At 35.8% G+C, this 21212-nt stretch overlaps 1 protein-coding gene across 3 annotated transcripts in view; it reads left to right on the top strand.

Moving 5' to 3' along the window:
- The window catches only part of CTPS2 (CTP synthase 2), a 58026-nt gene that overhangs the window by 1391 nt on the left and 35423 nt on the right, over positions 1 to 21212 (top strand). For 2 of the 3 annotated variants that reach the window (XM_009089682.4, XM_050978991.1), the window contains exons 2-13: positions 433 to 638; positions 1979 to 2149; positions 2474 to 2574; positions 4344 to 4460; positions 5156 to 5239; positions 7783 to 7863; positions 8066 to 8217; positions 8860 to 8992; positions 11056 to 11144; positions 11900 to 11994; positions 12817 to 12879; positions 13343 to 13386. In XM_009089682.4, coding sequence (XP_009087930.4) covers positions 433 to 638; positions 1979 to 2149; positions 2474 to 2574; positions 4344 to 4460; positions 5156 to 5239; positions 7783 to 7863; positions 8066 to 8217; positions 8860 to 8992; positions 11056 to 11144; positions 11900 to 11994; positions 12817 to 12879; positions 13343 to 13386 — 1336 coding nt within the window. Of the gene's footprint in view, positions 1 to 432; positions 639 to 1978; positions 2150 to 2473; positions 2575 to 4343; positions 4461 to 5155; positions 5240 to 7782; positions 7864 to 8065; positions 8218 to 8859; positions 8993 to 11055; positions 11145 to 11899; positions 11995 to 12816; positions 12880 to 13342; positions 13387 to 19971; positions 20207 to 21212 lie in introns of those variants that run through there. The other variant, XM_050978990.1, reaches the window with a different exon arrangement.

Below are 21212 nucleotides of genomic sequence, written 5' to 3'. Positions count from 1 at the left end.
GTGCTTAGCCTCCACAACCACCTGAATGAAATGTGAATTTGTTTACAGAGGAGATACATGTCGTCCTGTCTCAGATGGGTGGAAAAATGCAGCTTATAGCTGATCAACCCTGGTGCCTTTTTTGCTAAAATGTATAAATAGTAAAAAGTTTTGTAGTACTTTTGTGGATTTGCCACCCAACACCCCTTTCTGTCTAGAAATGTAAATTAATATCTCAGCTCTGTGTGTCGATCAGCCTCATCAGGACAAGGCAGGTGTTTATCTTACAGATTGATCTATAACCTGAGAGGGGAATTCTGACCCAGATTCCAGAATGGTCATTTTTGTTGTATGTTGCTGGAGGTCATTTCAATTTAGATCTTTGCAGATTGAGTCTGTGATTTTCCCAGGCATGAATTTACATTCATCAGATCTACATCTTTGTTGTTTTAGATTTCTAGCTCAAGGTCTGTGCATGTGTGCTGATTTTCCAATGAAGTACATCCTGGTAACTGGTGGTGTCATCTCAGGCATTGGCAAAGGGATCATTGCAAGCAGCATTGGCACCATTCTGAAATCATGTGGTCTTCGTGTCACTGCAATCAAAATTGATCCTTACATAAACATAGATGCTGGAACCTTTTCACCATATGAACATGGTATGAAGATAAGTGCTATTCCCTTTCACATAAACATTTGTATTTACAATAATGTGTTCTGGTTTTATTTTTTTAAAAAAACAATAGTATGGTGTTTACAAGTTGTTTTATCATTTTTTTGAAAGTTTGTTGCTTACTCTGTTCTCAAGGGCACTGTCTGCTCAAAGTTAAGAAAGAGAAGCCTGTTTTTTTGAAGATACTATTATGAGCAGATGCTTCCTTTCTCTAAAATACCACTTTACTGGGAAAATCCTAGCTGTAAGATTTGTTCAGTTAATGCTGTCTTCAGTTCAACTTGATTAAAAACCCCTTTTAAATAGTGCTATGAAACTTGAAACTTAGATCCTTAAGAGTTACTTGAGAATGCTGTTCTCTGGGTATCAGTGCCTTCTAATGAAAGTGCCTTCATGAGAGTTAGCTTAAGTTCTTGTTTTAGTAAAAAAAAATCTATTCAAAAACATTAGTGAAGCTTAGAGAGCCAAAGTTCATTAAAGTGGAGTGTTTACTTTGGTGGGATATACATTTCTGTTGTCCACTTTTTTTCCTGCATTAGTCATGTAACTTGTTTTGCCATTGATTTATTGGGTCATGGCAAAATATTTACAGTTTTTCTGAAGAGCTTTCCAGCCTTACTTCAAGATCTAGTAACTTGAGTTGCATCAGAAGTTGACTAGGTTCAGAATTTAGAGACTCTTTGGAGGGCTGAGAAAAGCGTGAACCTGAAGGGTATTTTAAGTGGATTTTTCAGGGTCAAGAATAACCCTTGCTGTGGACATGGATGAAACAACTGACTCAGAAATGGTGATTATGTTTGAAAAAGCATTTTTCTTCATCATAACTTTACTCCTGATCGAAGCCTCAATCTTTAAAATAGATCCAATCAACAAGAATTTATAGTGAAACTCTTTGAACATGTATAATAATTCATGCTTACAAAAGCATAGTTTTTCTCTCCTGCCCGTAAATGAATATTTTATTTGTTGCTGATTTATGATTCCTAGAGGTTGTTTTCTTCCAGTGAAGGATTATTCTGCTGTTGAAATGCTGGTTAAATATTTATGTTGCTTAAATATTTTGGCAGTGTAATTTACATTTCATTTGCAAAACTATATGTATCTGAGGGATGGACATTGGATGTAAAACTGACTTGGATATTAAGTCAAACAGAATGACTATGCAGATTGGGTTGCATTATGGACTTTATTGATATGTGGTTCTCATACATAATTTAATTTTTTTTCTTCTATTTTAAGATGTCTGGGGAATTCCTGCTGTGTGTTTCATAATTTCTGATTATTTTGTTGCTTTTCTGTCTGTTTTTGCTTTTTTTTTTTTTTCAGGTGAAGTTTTTGTGTTGAATGATGGTGGAGAGGTTGACTTAGATTTGGGAAATTATGAGAGATTTTTGGACATCAGTCTCTATAAAGATAACAATATCACCACTGGAAAGATATATCAGCATGTCATTAATAAAGAAAGACATGGTGATTATCTGGGAAAAACCGTTCAAGGTAATATTTTTAATTTTGTATTTTTTTGTAATTTTAATTTTAAATTTTTTGTGTTTTTTAATTTTAATCCATTCAGTCTTCTCAAAAGAAGGGATCAGCTAGAACAGGCTGCTTCTTGCTCCACCACCTTCCTCCTTTCTCCCTTCCAAAAGATATGGTCATATTCTTGTAATGTTTGGCTTCCGGGCTCCAGGAAAGGTGATCTAGAGAAAGGACTTACTAGTTTCTTCTTGGCTTTCTGTTCACTTTACCCCTTCTGCATGCAAAAATTAGTATATGGACCTAAACTAAGCTGTGCTTACCTTCTTTGGTTTTGTTTTGTAGTTGTTCCACACATTACTGATGCAGTTCAGGAATGGGTAATGAATCAGGCAAAAGTTCCTGTGGACGATGACAAAAAAGAGCCACAAATCTGTGTAATTGAGGCAAGTATAGAACCTTTTAGGTTGTATATCTACAGTGAACACAATGAGCTTGTTTGCTTTCTCTTTGCTCCTTACTATAAAGAGGTCAGACTGAAGTTTTATGGAGAGCAGAAATTCAAAAGCATGTTCTATGTTCTTTGGTTTGGTCTGAAAGAGACAGGCATGGTCTTATCTCTACAACTTCCATTTACTTGACTAAATCCACTCTAGAATACAGCTGAAATTGAGCTTCTTAAGAGAATTTAAGCAGTTACTGTAATGTGAACTGTCTATTCCAAGATCCAGATGTTTGACTGAAGCTTTATACTGTTAATAGTATTGAGAAAAGTTGTGTAATACCTGAAATCTCCCGTGGACCATGGGACAGCCTTTAACATTGTAGCTTCCCTAGAACTTCAAATGTTTATCTTGTTGCTTGTGGTCATGCTTAAAGGAATATATTTAAACAATGTATAAGTTAGTTTCCCACTTTCTGATGTTATCTTTAAGATCTTTGGTGGCAACTTTGTTAATTACTTAACCTGCTGTTTTTCTGCACAATGGAAACAAGGAGTTTGACCCACCCTTAGTAGGGCACTGGGACAGGTGGATGAAAGCCAGTAATTGCTAGTAGTACTATTACAGCAGAAAATAATGAAAAAAGTTTATAGTTGAGAATTTGACAGAAGATGTCGCAGATTTAATGCCAGAAGTGACCACTGCAATCAATAGTACCAGAAACTTTGTGACCCAGCAGCAGAATTACTGTTTCTTATGCAGAAGAACCTGCCTTGACTGAGATACGCTTACCAGTATACCTATAGACCTTTAAACGCTGTTCACAGTGGGAGTCAAATATTACATTTAAAACAAATATGAAAAAGTAAATACAAAAGTTGCACAAAACCATTAATAAGTGATGGTCATATCAGTCCTTTAACTACAGTTTTTTCAGGTTTTTTGTGTTTTGGTTTAGAGGTTTTTGTTTGTTTGTTTTTGTTATATTTATACCTCCAGCCTGATAAAATTATTTTTCTTTAGTACTCTAAAAATAATTTTAACATTTTTCCTTTGTAAAATCGTGAAGGAGTTTGACTAAATGTGTGTCATGTACAAATATAGTTGTCAGTTTTTCTGGTACTGGATGAACAGAAATATGTAATTCTGTTGAAAACCACTTGGTGGCACAAAAAGATCATCCTGAAATACAACTATTTCATCAGACTTGTGTGCAAAGCTGCTTTATTCAGTGCTTAGTCTGCTCCCTGTGTCCTTGAAAGGCATCTGATTTCTGTCTTTATAAATAAATTTCAGCATGGACTTAGTCTTGCATTTTGGTTTGGTAATAAACAATTATTGATGTTGGAAAGCCGTGATAATACTGAGAAATGTCTGTCTCTAGTTAATCACAAATATTTGTTAATCTGACAGGAAATAAAGTTTTCCTATACAAAAACCTTTGCATCAGCTTAACTATTGATCCCTGGTTCACCACTTTGAAGGCAGTGTGAAGCATGTATTATTCAGCAGCACCACACATCTTCCCATGGGAAACTTGTGTATTTGGTGGAAGGTGAACATAACAAAACTGGAAAATTGTTTAATGTTTTCCACAAGAAAAAAAACCGTGCAGAGTAGATGAAAGCACTTTGTAGAGTATCTTTATAAATTTCAATTGTCAGGATTTTTTTTCAGATAAAAGTTTCAGAAAATATCTTGAAATATATGAGACATTTCTTTTCCTTTTGTGTTTGCATTCTGCCACTCTGACATATCCATTTCCTTTTCAGTTGGGAGGAACCATTGGAGATATTGAAGGAATGCCATTTGTTGAAGCATTTAGACAGTTTCAGTTCAAAGCAAAAAGAGAGAACTTCTGTAATATCCATGTTAGCCTAGTACCACAGGTAAGTTAGTAGAATTAATAATATAAATTTTACTCTATATTGGCTTTATATTTGTTCACTTGTCTCATTAACCCTTCCATGCTGGAGTCAAGTCAAGACCACTGTAACTCCTTGTACAGGAATGAAAAGTATTTTTTCATTTGAACTCTAAATTTTGCTTCACTACTCAATGGGGATATTTTGGTAAGCAAAGGTTTGTAATGATGATAGATTTCACCTTCTGTGGACAATAAGATAGTTACCAACTACAGCTGCAGATTAGAGGACTGAACAGCAATTGGTAGGATTAATTCTGTGTATTTGAGAACAGAATTATTTATTACATCTGAATATTTCAAAAAGAGTCACTGGAGGCTTTTTGCTGTGTTGGACATTCTCAATTTTTTAGCCAAATCCAACTTTTGGAATATTCTTCTTCTGCCCAAGCCAATTATATGGAATTTTTCCTCTGAAAACAAAAACAACAAAATAAACTTGACCTGAATTGGAACCCTGTGGTTTCATCACCGTATTTCATGTAGAAGTGGTGTCAATAACAGTGGTGTCATTTCTGTTTCTGGCATATTATGGCTCTCTTTGGATATGTTTATTTCTTGCAAATATTTTTACTTGCAATGAATTTTGTCTTTTCATCTGTAACTGCTTTTTTAGCACATGTTAGTTGCTATTTGAGCTTTCAAAATGTGCCTTTTCAGCCTAATGCTACTGGTGAACAGAAGACAAAACCAACACAGAACAGTGTTCGAGCACTGAGGGGTCTAGGCTTGTCTCCAGATTTGGTGAGTCAATAAATACAGATTTTTATTTATAGGTCATCTAGAAATATCCTTGCATAACTTGTGTTCAAAGAATAAGCCATAGTCTCTCAGGAGAGATGAGAATTTTTGAAGAAATGCAAAATATGTGCTGCATAGCTCCATTAAAGCCACAGGAAATCAAATTAGTCACAATCACTCTAAGCTAACTTAATTCAACTAACTTCTTGCAATATCTTGGGACTGTAGCTAGGTTCTTCTAAAGGCATCTTTTTTACAAAAATAATTCTTCGCTGCTAAAAATAATTGAAATCTCAATTCACTTTGTAGAAAGACCTAGAATGTTTCTGTCTTGTAACATTCATATTTTTTTTTAGTTTTGCATTATTAAGAAAAAGCAACGTGTATATCCTCAAAAAAGAAAAAAAATATTCTTAAGATAGTCACACAACTAAATTTTTTGTTGTCCTTCTTTCTGTTTTTTTTTTTTTAGCTCTTTAATTTTACATTTATGAATGAATGTGTTTTTAACTACAAAACTAATGGATTTGGAAATAGGGTATGTGAAAGATGTGTTTGGTGTCAAGTGGCTGTAACATGATAATCATAACCAGCTTGTGGAAGGAAAGACTTTTATTAATGTAATGCTGTACTGTGTTCCAAGTTTCAGGGCCTAATCTCCAAAATCCCTCTCAAAGTGCTAATTGCATAGGGAAACTTGCCTGTTCTTTTTGAAGGCCTTTAAGGCAATTGCCAGGGCCTGACTTCTCCCTCCCCTCCAAAAAATTGTTTTCTTTAAAAAGCCTGTTAAATGGGTGTGTGTAATGAAAGGAGAAAAACATAGTGACTGTCATGCATCTTGGGTTCTTGCCTGGGGCAGGTCTGGGAGTGCCAGGAGCACAGTATCATTTTTGTCTTTTGACTGCTACTGTTGACACCTGAAGCAGGAGCAGATCTCACTCGAGGTGCAGCCTCTTGGTGCCCTCATAAACTTCCTTGAGTGCTGCTTCAGGACAATATTTAAATGGTTACTGGCTTGGCCATGCAGCACGTGGGGCAGCTCCTACAGCTGAGCCTGTTCCATCCAGTTCTGAATCGCTGCTGCCTGCCTGCCTGCTCCTGGGCATCCCTGGGGGTGCTGCTCAGCTCTGGGTGCCCCAGCCTCTCTGTTCTGCCCAGGCTGTTCTGAGTGCCAGATGGACACTGTGTTGTGGCTGCAGAGATCCTGTGCTCTGATGCAGCCCTTAGAGTGTGTACTTGTCAGAGCTGCCCTGTTGGATTCAATTGTTCCTCATCTCTGTGTGTTATGTTCCTTAGCAGTGCATCTCTCCCATTTTTATTGTAGCTTTGCTATTTTTGTGTATTGGCTCTGATGTTTTTTGATTTCTGTGTCTGCATTAACTTTAAATTTGTCTCCACAAGATGGGTGATAGATTTCAAAGTGGGTTTACTCATGTGCTTGTACTATCAAGGTTTATAAATTATATCTTCAGCTTCAAACTGTACCAAATTTTACAAATGAATTGTGCTTAAGTGAATAGAATGTACAATTTGTTTCCTAATTACATTTTGATTTAAAAGCACACTAATTTTCTCTTATACTTGGCATTTTTTTTCTGTTTCTAGAATGACTTCTAAGGTTAGGGTAAGTTAATTAAACTCCATCAGTATCAATGTAGCTAAGCTGCATTAGCAAGGTGATTGTAGCTGCATTAGCAAGGTGATCAAAGGGCAGCTACAAGTTTCTGAGCAAAAAGGCTTGATGGATTATTTAGTTGCATTTGCTTGAAAGATGGGGAAAGTAATGAACTAGCCTTATAACAGGATCATCCTACTTTTTGGTATACTTTCTGGTTTCAAAATAACTGAAGGGAGTAGAGTGAGTAATCAGTAGGCACTTTACTAGAGCAGTTCTGCATTTTGATCTAGTTGCCTGGAGTTACATACTGCACAAAAAGACCCCTTCCAACAAACTCCAAAGCATATAATTATTTTTTTCATTGCTTACAAATGATCAATATTTTCTAAAATTACTGGGGTTTACAACAAAATACTAGCACCAGTAAAAACTCCATACAATTATGAGTAAGTTTTCTCTTCTTTGGCTTTGTTTTTGTCATGATGTCTACATTAAGAAGAAGCTGAAATACTCATGCATGTAAGCTAAGTGTTATTGCTCTTAATTTAAATCTGATCTTACTGATAAGATTACATGTTTCTTTTGATTAATTATATTCATACTTCTAGAGCTGCTAGACTTGAGGCAAAGAGTATTACAATAGTAGCAACAAGAAAGAAGAATATGAGGAATGAATATTACAGAGAATGCCAATGAAAGATGAATGAAAATTGGTCAGTGTGGGCAAGTGATGGATTTGATTTTGCCTTGCTAGTAGATATTTGTGAGCTCTGATATATCTTAGAACTCCAAAAGGGGGGAAGGAGTAAAAAAAGATACATTTGTTTGTGCTCTGCTTCCAAAGGAGATGAATTTCATTATGAAATATTGAGGATCTTCTATTAGTTTGCCTAGTAAATATCTGAAGTTTTTCCTTCTGTTATGACAGATAGTCTGCAGAAGTGCAAAACCTATAGAGATGGCTGTGAAGGAGAAGATTTCCATGTTTTGTCATGTGGAGCCTGAGCAGGTCTGTACTTCAGTATTACACGTGGGAAACTATACAAATATTTCTGTGCATTTCTCTTTTCAGCTTCTGACTGCTTCATTCATATGTGGTTGTTTTTATAGTTTTTATCTTGCTATTATGGATGCTATAGCATTTTCAAAATATCAGGAGTATTATGTTAAGTATATATGTTAAGTTTTATGTCCTGCCTTTTTTTTGTTAGGTGATATTTATTCATGATGTTTCTTCTACTTACCGAGTACCAATCCTATTGGAGGAGCAAGGCATCATTAAGTATTTTAAACAGAGGCTAAATTTACCTATTGATGACCAGCCAAGTGATCTTCTAATGAAGTGGAAGAAAATGGCTTGCAGGTATTCTAAATCTTGCTGCTTTCTCTAGAAGTGCTGTAATTCAAGGTTGGTTTTAGCTGTTTTGAAGTCACCAAACTGGACTGACTGGGTTAGTGGAGGTGGACACCTGTGAATAATCTGGATTTAAAAACATGGGCAGTTTGGAAATTGTGGAGGTAAAGAAAAAGCTGTGGCATTCACATTCTCTGCACAGAGAGACATAACTCTCTTTCTCAGAGTTTTTTCCCAGAGAAGTACAGAGAGAAGAAGAGAAAAACAATTCTTATCTCTTCTTGCTGCTCCTGTTGTTTTGCACATGTGGAATGTGTTAGGATGATTATTTACCTGAAGTGATTTGTCAGTTGGATTCTGCTGTGAATTGTTTTGTTTCCTTGGCCAGCTGGCTCACAGCAGTGTCCTGGCTGTCTCAGACAGTCATGAGTTTTCTTTAGTATCTTTTAGTATTCTTTATAGTACAGATGTAGTATAGTATAATATAGTTTAATAAAGCAATTGTTCAGCCTTCTGAATCAATGGAGTCAGATGCCAATCATTCCCAGGCATCAGGAGCATCCTGCTTTTACTATGAAAAAGGAAAAGCTGTTAAAAAGGGTTTTTTTTGGTGAAATTTGGTGTAGTAACTGAAGAACTTGTTTTTGTCAGGTATGAAAGGTTGCTGAAGGTGTGTTCCATAGCTCTCGTGGGCAAGTACACAAAACTAAGTGACTGCTATGCATCTGTTTTCAAAGCTCTGGAACACTCTGCACTGGCAATTAATTACAAACTGGATTTAATGGTGAGCTTATTTCTGGTTTTTGCTTTCAGGAATACTTTGATTCTATTGTTGTATATTATTATTCTGTGGTAACCTATTAGTTGTACATGTGTGGCAGTTTTAATTCCTGTGAAAGCTAGAAAATGAATCATGCAGATAAATACAGACTGGCCATGCATTTCATTTTTTGAAAGAAATGTTTACAGATTTAATTATTTTATTTGGAACTTACCTGAAAGGAACAATGAAGTTACCCAAAACTGGATCTGATGAAAAAGCATATTTTGTCTGCAAATTTCTATTTACTGTCATAGTTAGATTTCACTTGTTTTCATGACACATAGTTTTATGGTGAACTTGGCAGTCCTAGGTTAACAGTTGGTTCAATGATCTTAGACATCCTTTCTAACCTAATTATTTTATGACTAGAAAAGGGCAAATGGACCAGTCTTAAAAAAAAAAAAAAAAGAAAAGGCAAAAATTAGGAATTGGGGAAATGGCAGATGGTCAGCCTTTTCTTGCTCCCTGGGAAGAGTATTAGCTAACACTGTAAAAAAGTTGTTTCTGTGTGCATGAAGAAACAAGGAAGTGGGAACAGCCAGAATTGATCCCTGAAGATTTTTAGATCCTGACTGGAAATGATCCTAAGCAGTCTGCTCTAATTTGACTTGCTTTGAGCAGGGAGTGAGGCTTGAGACTTCCTAAGGTCCTTCCTGACCTACATGATTGTGTCATTGTAGTGTTTCGTACCGACAGCTGCAGAGGGAAAAATTTTTATGATATGAAAAATAGCTTTGCTTTTAGCAAAAAAGGTGAAAGGTGCCCTGTCTGCAAATGTACAGCAAGCTTCTTGTGCAGCTGATCTTAATTTTGGTGGGGCTTCTTCATTAACAAGCTTGAAAACTGATGGTTGCTGAGCTCCAGTGCAGTGCTGAAATGTTAACAGACACAGTTCCCACTGTACTTTACTGCATGTCCAAACCTCTTTTTAGTGTTTATGCCCAAAGGCTGTCAGTATGATCCTATGCTCTGAAGAAACTGCTTAATCTGAATGATGAAATTTTGATGCTTCTTTAACTGATAAATGTTCCTTCTTAATATGTTTGGCAAGGAAAGTACAGTTAACTGTCAATAGTTTCACTTTCCAACCTTGCAGTATCATAGTGTCTTTTTATTTGGTTGTGTAATATTCTTCTAATATAGAATAGCAACATTCAAAAGTAGTTATTTTTCTGTTGTATTTTTGATGCCTTCTGGAATGTAGAAAAAGTAGAAAATATTTGCTAGAAAGCAGTCTTGTCTGGGAAACTTTCAGCAGTCTCCTTGTCAGTTACCTTTCTCTGAACACAGGTGAGTTCTGCCATTTCAGATGATCTCATTTTTATGGAGGATGGACTCTACATCACAATGTGGTTAACTATGTTAATCTGAGAAAAAGGCTGACAGAACCCAGAATCAAACTCTGATCTTTTGTGTCCCCAGTGCAGTACATTGTCCCCTCACTTCACTCTAGTGGTGCATCAGGACCTGTGCCTTTTAATGGCACTAGAGATGTTAATGCAGTACTTCCAGTAGGGCATAGATAATGATTCTTTCTCCCTTTCTACCCAAGAGTCCCCAGGAACACCTTTCTCATGGACAATGCAGATTTTTCCAGTCTTAAAATAAGATTGGACAAGCTGTGGCACCCAAAACCAGGAAAGTAAACATCCTAGCCACATCCCATTGGGATGGCAGGATAAGGTCAGCACCACTCCTTGTTTGGTCCTGGTTGCCCTAGGAAAGTAACCCGGGTTCCGAGTTGCAAAGCATTCTAGTTAATCTGCTTACCTGGAGGTTGCCAAACAATGCTAGAGGCAGACACAGCTCCTGAGCTGTGTGCAAAGAAAAGGGCACAGATTGCTGCAGCTAGAGCAAACACTCGGTCTTGAAAGCAAATACTGGGTCTTCATTGAAGTTGTTACAGGTTTATTGGCAAATTCACTTGAAACTCTTAATAATTTCTCTTAGCACTTGATTATATTCTGTCTGCTGCTCCTTCTGTGGAAGAAGAGACCATTTCATTGCATGTTTTTCTTTATTAGTACATAGATTCAACAGAACTTGAACGTTCTACGGAAGCAGAGAACTCAGTGAAATATCACCAGGCATGGCACAAACTGTGCAAAGCAGAGTAAGTGGCATTGGGCATTCTGTATCCCAATGCAGACCATGGTATTTATTTCATGTGATGAAAATGCTTCAGTAAATGAAATAATTTCTCAATGCATCCAGACTTTTGTTACTTATGTGAAAGGATAAATTGAATGGGTGGTGAAAAGCTTCAGCCAATTGAAGTATCAGCATATATCCTCAAAGTCTGCTTAATCTCTTTAGACAAATTGCAGGGTTTTTTGCTTGTTGGTTTAGGGTTTTGATTTTCTTGTTGTTGTTTTGCTTTTTTGGATATCCTTTCTTTACAGAGCAGATCAGTTGTCAAAGTTTTTTTGTTGTCAACATGCAGCATAGTGAAAGGTGCTTGTAAATGCACACTGCAAATGTCTTTTTTAAGAATCATTGCTAGGATTTCAATTTGTATTTTTCAAGTGATGTTGTTTCTTGTCTAGATGCACTTAGGTTTTTCAGTATTAGAATATCTAAACTTTGGGTGTTAGGATTTTAAATAGTGAATATATAGCTAGTTTATTTGAGCAATATTTATTTAAGCAGTGGGAATTTCACTGTGAAGTGTGATATTAGATGAGAATTGGGGTAGGTAGATGAAACAAATATCCAAATTTAATGTCTTGTATTCTAAATGGTCATATAAAACATGACTTTCATGAATTGTGCTTGCTTAGTTATAACTTAAGAGTCTTTAAGTTGTGTGGATTCCTCTGCTGGCTTGATTCTACATGTTAATTCTTTTATATATGACTGTCATTTCAGTGGCATTCTGGTCCCAGGAGGTTTTGGAATTAGGGGAACAGAAGGCAAACTCCAAGCTATCTCCTGGGCAAGAACAAAGAAAAAACCTTTTCTTGGTAAGATCATTAGAGTGAGAAATTACTGTGGTTAGGAGATAAATAGCAAGCTAATTGATTTGATTAAAAAAAGACAAACCCCCACATTAGAGAAGGGTCCTGTCTTAGGGAAGTATGTGTGAAGTTGGGACTATCTGACATGTAAAGAATTCCCAGGAGCATAGTCTTGTACCACATCTGCTGTATGAGGAAGGAAAAAAACCCAATCTCTTCTGCAAAGGTTTAATTTGCATGTACAAAAGTGGAGAGTCTTTGCTTCTCATTGTAATTATATTACTATAATTCTCTTTATTAAACAGTATGCAGAAAACGTAGATATCTTTGGACCATTTTTGCTATATTAAATGTTTTTTTTTTTTATTTACTGGTATATGTTATTACAGTAAAGTCCAAAGACATCATCTGGCCTCTGGCCTATAAGCTAAGTGCTGGTTATGTACCTCTGAGGCTTTGCTTCCTACTCCACATTTCTTACTTTTAAGTGTCTGAGTAGTTGCCAAAGCAAACTTTGAATCTGGATATACCCAGGCTTTCAGGTTCTGTTTGTCTTTGCAATAATTATTGGTAAAATAGATGAGAGGAATAAAATATGTTTGAAAGGGCTTAAAGCACATAATTGTGTCACGTGTATTTATAATGTGCCAAGTTTGTAGTGTGAGTTTTACATTGAGCAGCCACTTTTGGTTTAGGTTTTTTGTAAATCTGTGTATATGCAATGAATACCAAGATTTCAAAGCAGTCAAGTTTAAGACAAAGCAGCAAGTACTTAGTCAGTCCTACTCTTTGGCCTGGAAATTCTGGAGTTTTTGTTTTCTCTTCTAGGAGTTTGCCTGGGAATGCAGTTAGCAGTTGTGGAATTCGCAAGAAACTGTTTGAATTGGGAAGGTGAGCTCAGTAGGCTGGTGTGAATATGATTCATTTAGAGGAATTTTTATTCTCTGTGTGAAATATATGTCTATTATTAGAACTGTTTACAGATCCCGTGGTTGTTAGGTACTTAGACCTTGCAGCAAGATCATTTTCAGCTAAGTACCCTGTGCTACCTCTCTGTGCAAGGGAGTAAGAACTCTTTGTTATGTGCATTGTTTGAAACCTGCTTTTTGATCTTAAGAGTGTAGAGAAAGTGTGCTTTACAGTTCACCTCTGTAGTCTCTTTCTGAAGGGTGCTGGTGGTGAGAAGTAAAAGCTGAGAAGTGGTTTTCTCAGTTGCCTTCATTAGCCAGTGGCCAAATAAGAGCCATTCAGTAGTAGTATGAAGAGATTTAACTTATCAATATATGAGTTATGTTATGAGTTTGTAGTGCATGTAGAGCAAATGTACTGTGTTTACTTTGAACTTCTGTTCCAGATGCCAATTCTACAGAATTTGACCCAGACACAAAAAACCCAGTTGTAAGTACTGTTTTTTCCCTGCATGTGTTTTGTGAACATACATCTTTCTTAAAGAAGGAGTTTACTCTGTGTTAATTAAAATCTATCTATATTTCTATGTGGTAGGACATGAGGTGGTACCTGCTGTACCACCTAAGTAACAATACTTAGTATTGTTTAGAAAGGTATTTTCTTTTGATAGTCTCTTGCCATTGCCTATTTGCTTCTGTGAATTGCCTTAGCTTTATTTTTGTAGTTTTTCTAATGGTTTCCTTGTGTGTAAACTCATGCTGGGAGTAGACAATAATTATTAAGTTGGCTTTACTAGGGAATAAAATATAAAAGGGAGCTGAAATGTGTAGCGCAAGGTATTACCAAATAAAAATTTGACAAGATAAGGATTAAATGGAAATGGGCTGAAAAATTCTTGTATTTCCTATGTATATACTATAAATAACCATCCTCCACCCATCCTTCACCCATCCTCCCCATGCATCTTACAGTCCTCCTTTTGACAAAAATGTCAATGCCCCAGATATGGCAGGGCTCTCTGCATTATATGCTGCTGATAGCATTTTAGAGTGGAATTCACCACATTATTAATGTAGTACAACTTTTAAGTGATCAGGGAAAGAGGGTTTTTAAGAAAATGAAAAAGAACAGAACTAAATATGAGAAATAAAGCAGTATCTTGGTGTGAGATGTAAACATTTGCTCTAGTGACAAATTAAGTGTGTTGCACACAGTGACCTACTGTTTCTGTATGAATTTTCTTCAAGAGAATTTTGTTGGGATTTGCAAGTAAAACAGACTTTTTTTCATGTCTGCTTGGTCTGAAATGTGCAAATAAGAGGGTTTTTAGAGCATTTGCTCTGTTTGTCAAAGTTGCTTGTTTGCAAAGGAGAGATAACCTAGTCTGGACTTTTGAAAGTAAATTAAAGACCTTCAGAGTTTCAGGGTGAGACTTGCTGCTAGAATTTGCTGGTATTTGGAGAAGGTGAATGAAGGTAAACTTTTGGCATCAAATTTGTAGCCTTACCATAGTTTGAGGTCTCTTCCTTTCTCCTTGACTATGCAAAAATGAACTCTTTCACTGCAGGGGTCAATTTCATAATAGCAATGTGTTGTAAAATGTGGAAGATGTTGAAAGCTTACTGTAGAATTTTAGGTTGTGAGAAGATAGAGCACAAAAGAGTGATTCTGGGGCATCCCTATTTCTAGAGCTTTTTGAGTGTCAGTTTTATTTAATGATATTTATTTAATTTGAGTGTCAGTTTTATTTAATGGTATTTAACTGGGTGATCTGCAGTTTACATTCAAGGCCAAGTAAGGTAGATATGTTAAAGAGAAAATTATGTGAAAAAGTGAAGAAAATAATGGAGTGAATGTGTCATAGAAGATGAATACATTGTTTACGATAGAAGTGTTATCATTGCAGTATGTATAATGGATATTCTGTTTTTCTGAGCTGCATTAAGGTTCTGAAATTGGTTACTGACAGTCATATTTCAGCATCTTAATCTGATCTTTGACACCTCAGTTCTGGACAAGAAACAGATGTAAATCATTCCAAGTTGGAGATTTGCACTACCAATAATTACAGCCACTATATAATCCGCCTTAGCAGAGTCCATCTTGTGCTGAAAGCTGTTTAGATATTCTATATAATCAATAAAAACAGTTGGAAGAGAAGCAGATTACTGAGCTATCAAACTGATGTAGATGTTTCATTATCCAAGAAAGTTAATTGGGGTATATCAGCACTGACAATATCTTGTGATGCCACTGTGCACTAACTTAGGACTGAAGCAGTTTACTTTTCTTTTGGTTTCCCCTCCTTTGAAAACAGAAGAGGAAGAAAAAAAGGTACTGGTGAGGCAGTAGTTACAGTTCCTTTTATTTTTTAAAAAAGAGATAGAACTTGACATGTAGTTTGGCAGAGGAACTGAGGAGTATGTTAAAAGATGCAGCTACTTATATTGCTTCTTAATTTGCTAAGCATTCAGGTACTCAGAACTGTTCTACTAAAATTGATAGTTTCATCTAAAGGACTTAGAAAATATTTTGGTCTCTTGTGTTTCTCTTTGTTGACTGCATCTATGGAAATTTGAACCTTTTTGCTGCAAATAAAAACTACAATTATCAAGTAGTCCTGTAACTCAGTATTGCACAGAATCACAGAATCATTCAGGTTGGAAAAGACCTGCAAAATCAAGTCCAACCTTAAACCAAATACTGCCTTGTCAACTGGACCACAGCCTTAAGTACCACATATATCTGTGTCTTGAACATCTCCAGAGATGATGACCTCACCACATCCCTGGGTGGCCATTTCCAATTCTTAGCAACCCTTTAAGAGAAGAAATAGGTCCTGATTTCCAGCCTGAACCTCCCATGGCACAGCTTGAGGCTCTTTCCTCTCATCCTGTTGCTGACTGCCTGGGAGAATCACCCAGTGCCCACCTGCTGCTGTTGTAGAGATTGATAGGGTCACCCCTGAGCCTCCCTTTCTCCAGGCTAAACCCCAGCTCCATGTCAGACTTGTGCTCCAGACCCTTCTTCAGGTCTGTTGCCATTTTCTGGACATACTCCAGCCCCTCAATGCCCTTTTGCTCTGGGCAGCTTTCCAGCCACACTTTCCCTGGAGCATTGCCCTAGCTCAGTAGGGCAGTGAGGAAGGTAAATGAGCTCTGAGCACAGCCCAGGTTCTTGGTTGATTATTTGCAGGTGATGTTCCCATTATATATTTTGAAGCTTTCTGCTTTACTTCCTAGCCTTTTTGAAAAATAATGATAGGTAAATTTTTAGTATTCTTTGCAGGAGGATAGCTGTTCAGAAAGGTAATGCATTTGCTTGAGTGTAGAGCTTGGTATGAATTTTCTCATGCAAATAGTAATTTCACAAATAACTCCTTTAAAAGGAAACTGTATGGTCTGAACTGCTAGTGAACTGGATTCACTGGATGGATAAAGAATTATTTGTTTTGTTCCATTTCTTTCATCTTCCTCTACTATTAAACTTAACTTTTTTTAAATGATCCTTTTAATTATGTTCTTTGTCAGTTTTATTGCAACTGCATCTAATACTGATTTGGAAGGAGAAAAAAAAACTTTCTGGAAATAATTTTCCTTTTTTTTTTCTTTGATTTAAAAAAGCTAATTTTAATTGTGATCATTGTTTGTCATGAACAATTACACCTTGTATAGGATCATGAACCTGATCTTACTGCACTGGGTAAAATAACTGGATTTTCTATATACTCAAGAAATTGTGCAGATGTATTTTTTGCCAGTAGGTGACACTCTTAAAACATGTTAATTTCCTAGTGCCCCTTTTGCCTATTCAGGATGTCAGCAACCTGATTGAATTCCAAAATTTCTAAGGTTGTCTAAGAGATGAAAAGGAATGTATGTCTCACATGTGCAAAAAGCATGTCCTAAAATTCTGTGATTATACTTAGGTGTGTGTGTAAAGTTGCTAGTTGTTAGCATAATGTGCATGTGGTATATTTACTTTTTAAATCAAAGCATATAATTAATTTAAAATATTTTCATAAACCAGGAAAAAAGTAATTCATATGATTTTCTTTCTTCCAAGAAATAACATATTTCAACAACTAAAGAGGTTTTGTAAAAAAATGGCCTGGGGGCATGTTAGGACAATCATATGATGTTTAAACATAATTTTTAAGGCTTCTACTCATGCATCACTGGTGTGGAGTACTTTTTTCCTCATTTCATTGAGGGGAAATTCAGGCATAGGAACCACAGTAGTATGGGATCTTGAATGCACTTCACCAGCTGTGCAATTAAGCCAAGTCTTTAAGTCCTGAAGTAACTTGAGAGATCTTTGTGATTTATTAATATAATGGATAATGTTGGTGTTAAAATTCAGTCCAAAATTCCAAGTTCTCTAGTAGGATTAGTCCCTAATCCACTGATTACTTGTCTTCAAAATATCCGTTCTTCATATTTCTCTTTCACTAATTTCTTCTTGAAGTAAATAATAATTCCCATGAAAACTTATCTGTTACAGAGGTCATGTAATGAAAAGATTAAGACTGCACCAAATAAGGCTAATGAACTTTAACTGCAACAACAGTCCCTCAGTTTATATATAAACTTGTATGTTCCCATTCACAGAGTCATAACAAAAAAAGTACATCCTTACGTAAATATAATTTAAAATGAGCATCTCATGTTGCAGTTATCATACTTGGCATTGCTACATTGCTATTGAAAATAGGTACTTAATTTTTGAAAAATTTGAACTGCTTGTTTTAAGAAGTGTCATCTTTTGTGAATGATGAAACTGAACTGTGAGGAGTATTGGATAGTGTACTCTAGGAAACACTCCTCAAATGGAATGCTGCACCTTTCTTTTTGTGTGTTTTAGAAGCTGTGTGATTTGATTTCTCTAGAGGTCCAAATAATAGCCCAGGTAGAGCAGGATTTGTTAAATAACACCTCAAATGTAGCATGAAATAGAAACAGTAGTTCTGAACTAGCTGGAAGGCATTTTAGCTGGAATGTGTGGCTGGTGACTGTGGATGAAACACAATACAAACATGCTTTCTTTTCTGTTAAATCTTTATTCCATATGCTTTAAAATAATAACAAATCTGTGGGTTTAGATGTACATGTCATGTAAACAAAGGCCAGGCTCTTCCTCGAAGCAGTGATACTCGTTCTTGCAGATGCCTCACTGTCCTGTACTAGTTATCTTTTTTACAATCATCATAAACTCATCAAAGCTGACAGATCCATCATTATTTTTGTCCAACGATTTAATTATGTTATCAAGTGAGAATTGATCCTGTTTTTGTAAGACAGAATTAAAGGAAAAAAAAGAGAATGAAATTATTAGATCACCATGAGCATTTTTCTGTGAAGCATGTTGCCAAGAAATGATGCATTCATAACAGCCAGTGTTACTTGAAGGTGTTACTGGTGGTGTTGTTTTTACTGGCATGACTGGTTAAACTAGTAGGACTGTGTCTGCTGTTGCCTGCCAAAAATGTTAACAAAGATGTATAAACATTTGAGAAAGGTGAAGTATTACTCAGATGGGTTACTTTAGCCTTCTGGGTAAATTTGGAATCTGGGAAATGGAGCAGGTGAAATAGCTGCAGCAGGTGCATAATCACCTGTAAAAATTAATATGCATATGACCTACTCCTATATCAGACACTGAATTGGGCCCTGCATGGACCTTTTTTCAAAAGGTTGCTACTTTCTTTATGTTTTGGGCCAGGATCTGAGGGTCTTTTTCCCTTTCTTTTCTCTCTCCTTAGTATGAAACTGTTTTCACTGTTAAAAACATCTTGCTAATGTAATACATTTAGTTTAGATTATTAGCTTCTTTTATATGTTGTGTCTGGTAAGAGCACATGTAGCATCCTGATGCAGTGAATATTCTGAAAACAACCCTGATCAGGCTAATTAAATAATATGAACCAAATTTGGAGTTATAATTTAAATTCATAAAATGTTTTCTTTTGTTCATACCATGTGTCTCTGCATGTTTTCTAATGACCTGTTATGTTTTGATATTGATTTATTATGTTGCCATAAATATTTGGAAACAGACTTGTTGCTTGAAAATGTCTGAGGTCCAGACAGAAAACATCAATATTGCTTTTTCTGAACAGTTCCATTTCCACATATCTGGGAAAATGTGTATGATGCTGAATTGTCTTCAGTGTTATAGAAAGCATTATATTTCCGAATTTGCCATCACATTTCTGTTAATTTTTGACAATCAATTTCTAGGCTGTCTTTTAAGGGAAAGAAAAAACCCTTTGTGTTTTATTGGGTTTTTTGGGGAGTCTGTTGTTAATAAGCCATTTCATGTTAATTGACATGACTAAATTGGATTACTATAGTTCTCAAAATACTGTTTTTCAATGGGAGTGCCACTTATTTCAGACCTTCAGCAAAGATTGCTTTTCTGAGATATCCGAAGCACAGTATTTAAAGATTAGTCTAGCAGAAAAATCTAAATTGAGTCCTAACACAATTCAGGAAAGATTTGGCAGACAATATATATAAAATCAGAACAGAGCTTTTTTTTTTTCTAGCTACAAGAAACGGGTATTTCTCTCTCTAGCTTGGTGGCATCTCTTTTCTTTACTTGGCATCGTTCTGGAATGGCAAAACTTCTTTTATTTTGTGATGGTGGTAATTTAACCTAGATAGAAATTGGCTGAAGTCTCTTGCTTTTAAATGTGTTCTACTGTTTTACTTGGTTTCTAGATTTTTTTCTATATATTTTATAGATTAAAGATTAATTATTTAGATTGAAATGAAAAATATTTTATAAGATTCAGGTACAATATTTCAGATGAAATACAGCTTGCATTAAAAAAAAAACAAACCAAAACCAAACCCAAACAGAACAGCTCTTAATTTTTTTTGCATTTGATCTCATAGGAATTTGTTATAAACTCTGTGCTCAAATATCTGTTCAAAGCTACTGTTACCAATGTAAATGAAGTTTTATAAGCAAAACTTGTTTAAGAATTATGGATTTAGTGAAACTATTTGGACACAGTAATCTGCCCTGAATATCATTGCCTGTATTTCCTTTTTCTCATGCATTCCACAGAAGCACAGTGAATACAATGAGAGTGAAACTTACCTTCAGGTACTGTGCAAATTGATTCTGAAGCAGACTCTTCAGCCCACCAATGGACAGTGCACTGGTGCTGCCCTCCTTTAAAGCATACTGGGTAAAATACTTCAGAAGGTTTTCGTTGAGTAAATGTTCCATGTTTCTCAGATGTTGTCTTGAAAAATAACTGCAAACAAAACAGACAATAACAATCACAATTTGAAATATATCTGTCACTCTCTTCATTGTTTAATTAACCATTTAATACTTAACCTAGATGAAAAGAGTTGGGGTTTTTTCCCTGTAAAATTGATCAACTTACCCAAGAAAGGAAATTATCTAAGTTAGTTTTAAGGGTTTGAAAGACCCAATATATTTGGGTTATGCTTACCTCACTCAGAACCTGGAGCTTTCAGATGTATCCAGCAGTGAGAGTCTCAGATTGGGGCAACCTTTATAGTTGCTTGCATGCTCCACCCTAATTATGAAACTAACCTGTGTCATTGAGTCAGTGCACTACTTATTGTATTTTCTGTAGTCAAAGGAATAGGATGGTTTAGCAGTAGAAATGAGTAATATTTTTTTATCTCTGAAATATGTCATCATCCTCCACTGCACTTGATGTATATTTACTTGGTCTTTACGGGTGATACTGGAGAGGTTTTCTTGCTTGAATTTGTGTATTATTCACCTCAAGATGAACTACACTCAGAGAAGTGTAGAAAAGACTCCTATGGCGATATATATAGCGTTTGTTATTATAGTGGCTTTCGGAAAATGGCAAATATAAGGGGTTTTTAAACATATCCAGGTATGTAAATAAAATATTAAGAAGCTACTTGCTCTTTGTGTGAGTAGTTAATCACACTTCTTCATATTTTGTGCTATTTCGTAGCACAGAAAAAAGATGAAGTTCCTTTGGAATAAAACTTTGGTTGCTAGTGTTAAGAAACAAAACATTGCACGATGTGAATGGTAAAAAACAAGTGTTCTAAATGAGAAAGTTGAATGTGAGGTTCTGAAAAATAGTCCCTTCTTGGGAACACCTTTATAACTGACTATTGCGTTCTGCAGGTTCTGAATTTTCCATTCTGAATGTTCCAATGGTTTTATCATGTTCCATTGATGGTCTGTGGGACATCTTGGAGTTGATAATCAGTCTGTGGTTGATGCTTCATAACCCAACACTGTTAATTTTGCAACTGCTGAGTTGCTGGCTCTGGCTGTGGTTTCTG

Source organism: Serinus canaria, chromosome 1, assembly GCF_022539315.1.
Source record: "Serinus canaria isolate serCan28SL12 chromosome 1, serCan2020, whole genome shotgun sequence".
In the NCBI taxonomy this organism is placed as follows: domain Eukaryota; kingdom Metazoa; phylum Chordata; class Aves; order Passeriformes; family Fringillidae; genus Serinus; species Serinus canaria.
This window is presented reverse-complemented; position numbering and strand designations above follow the sequence as displayed.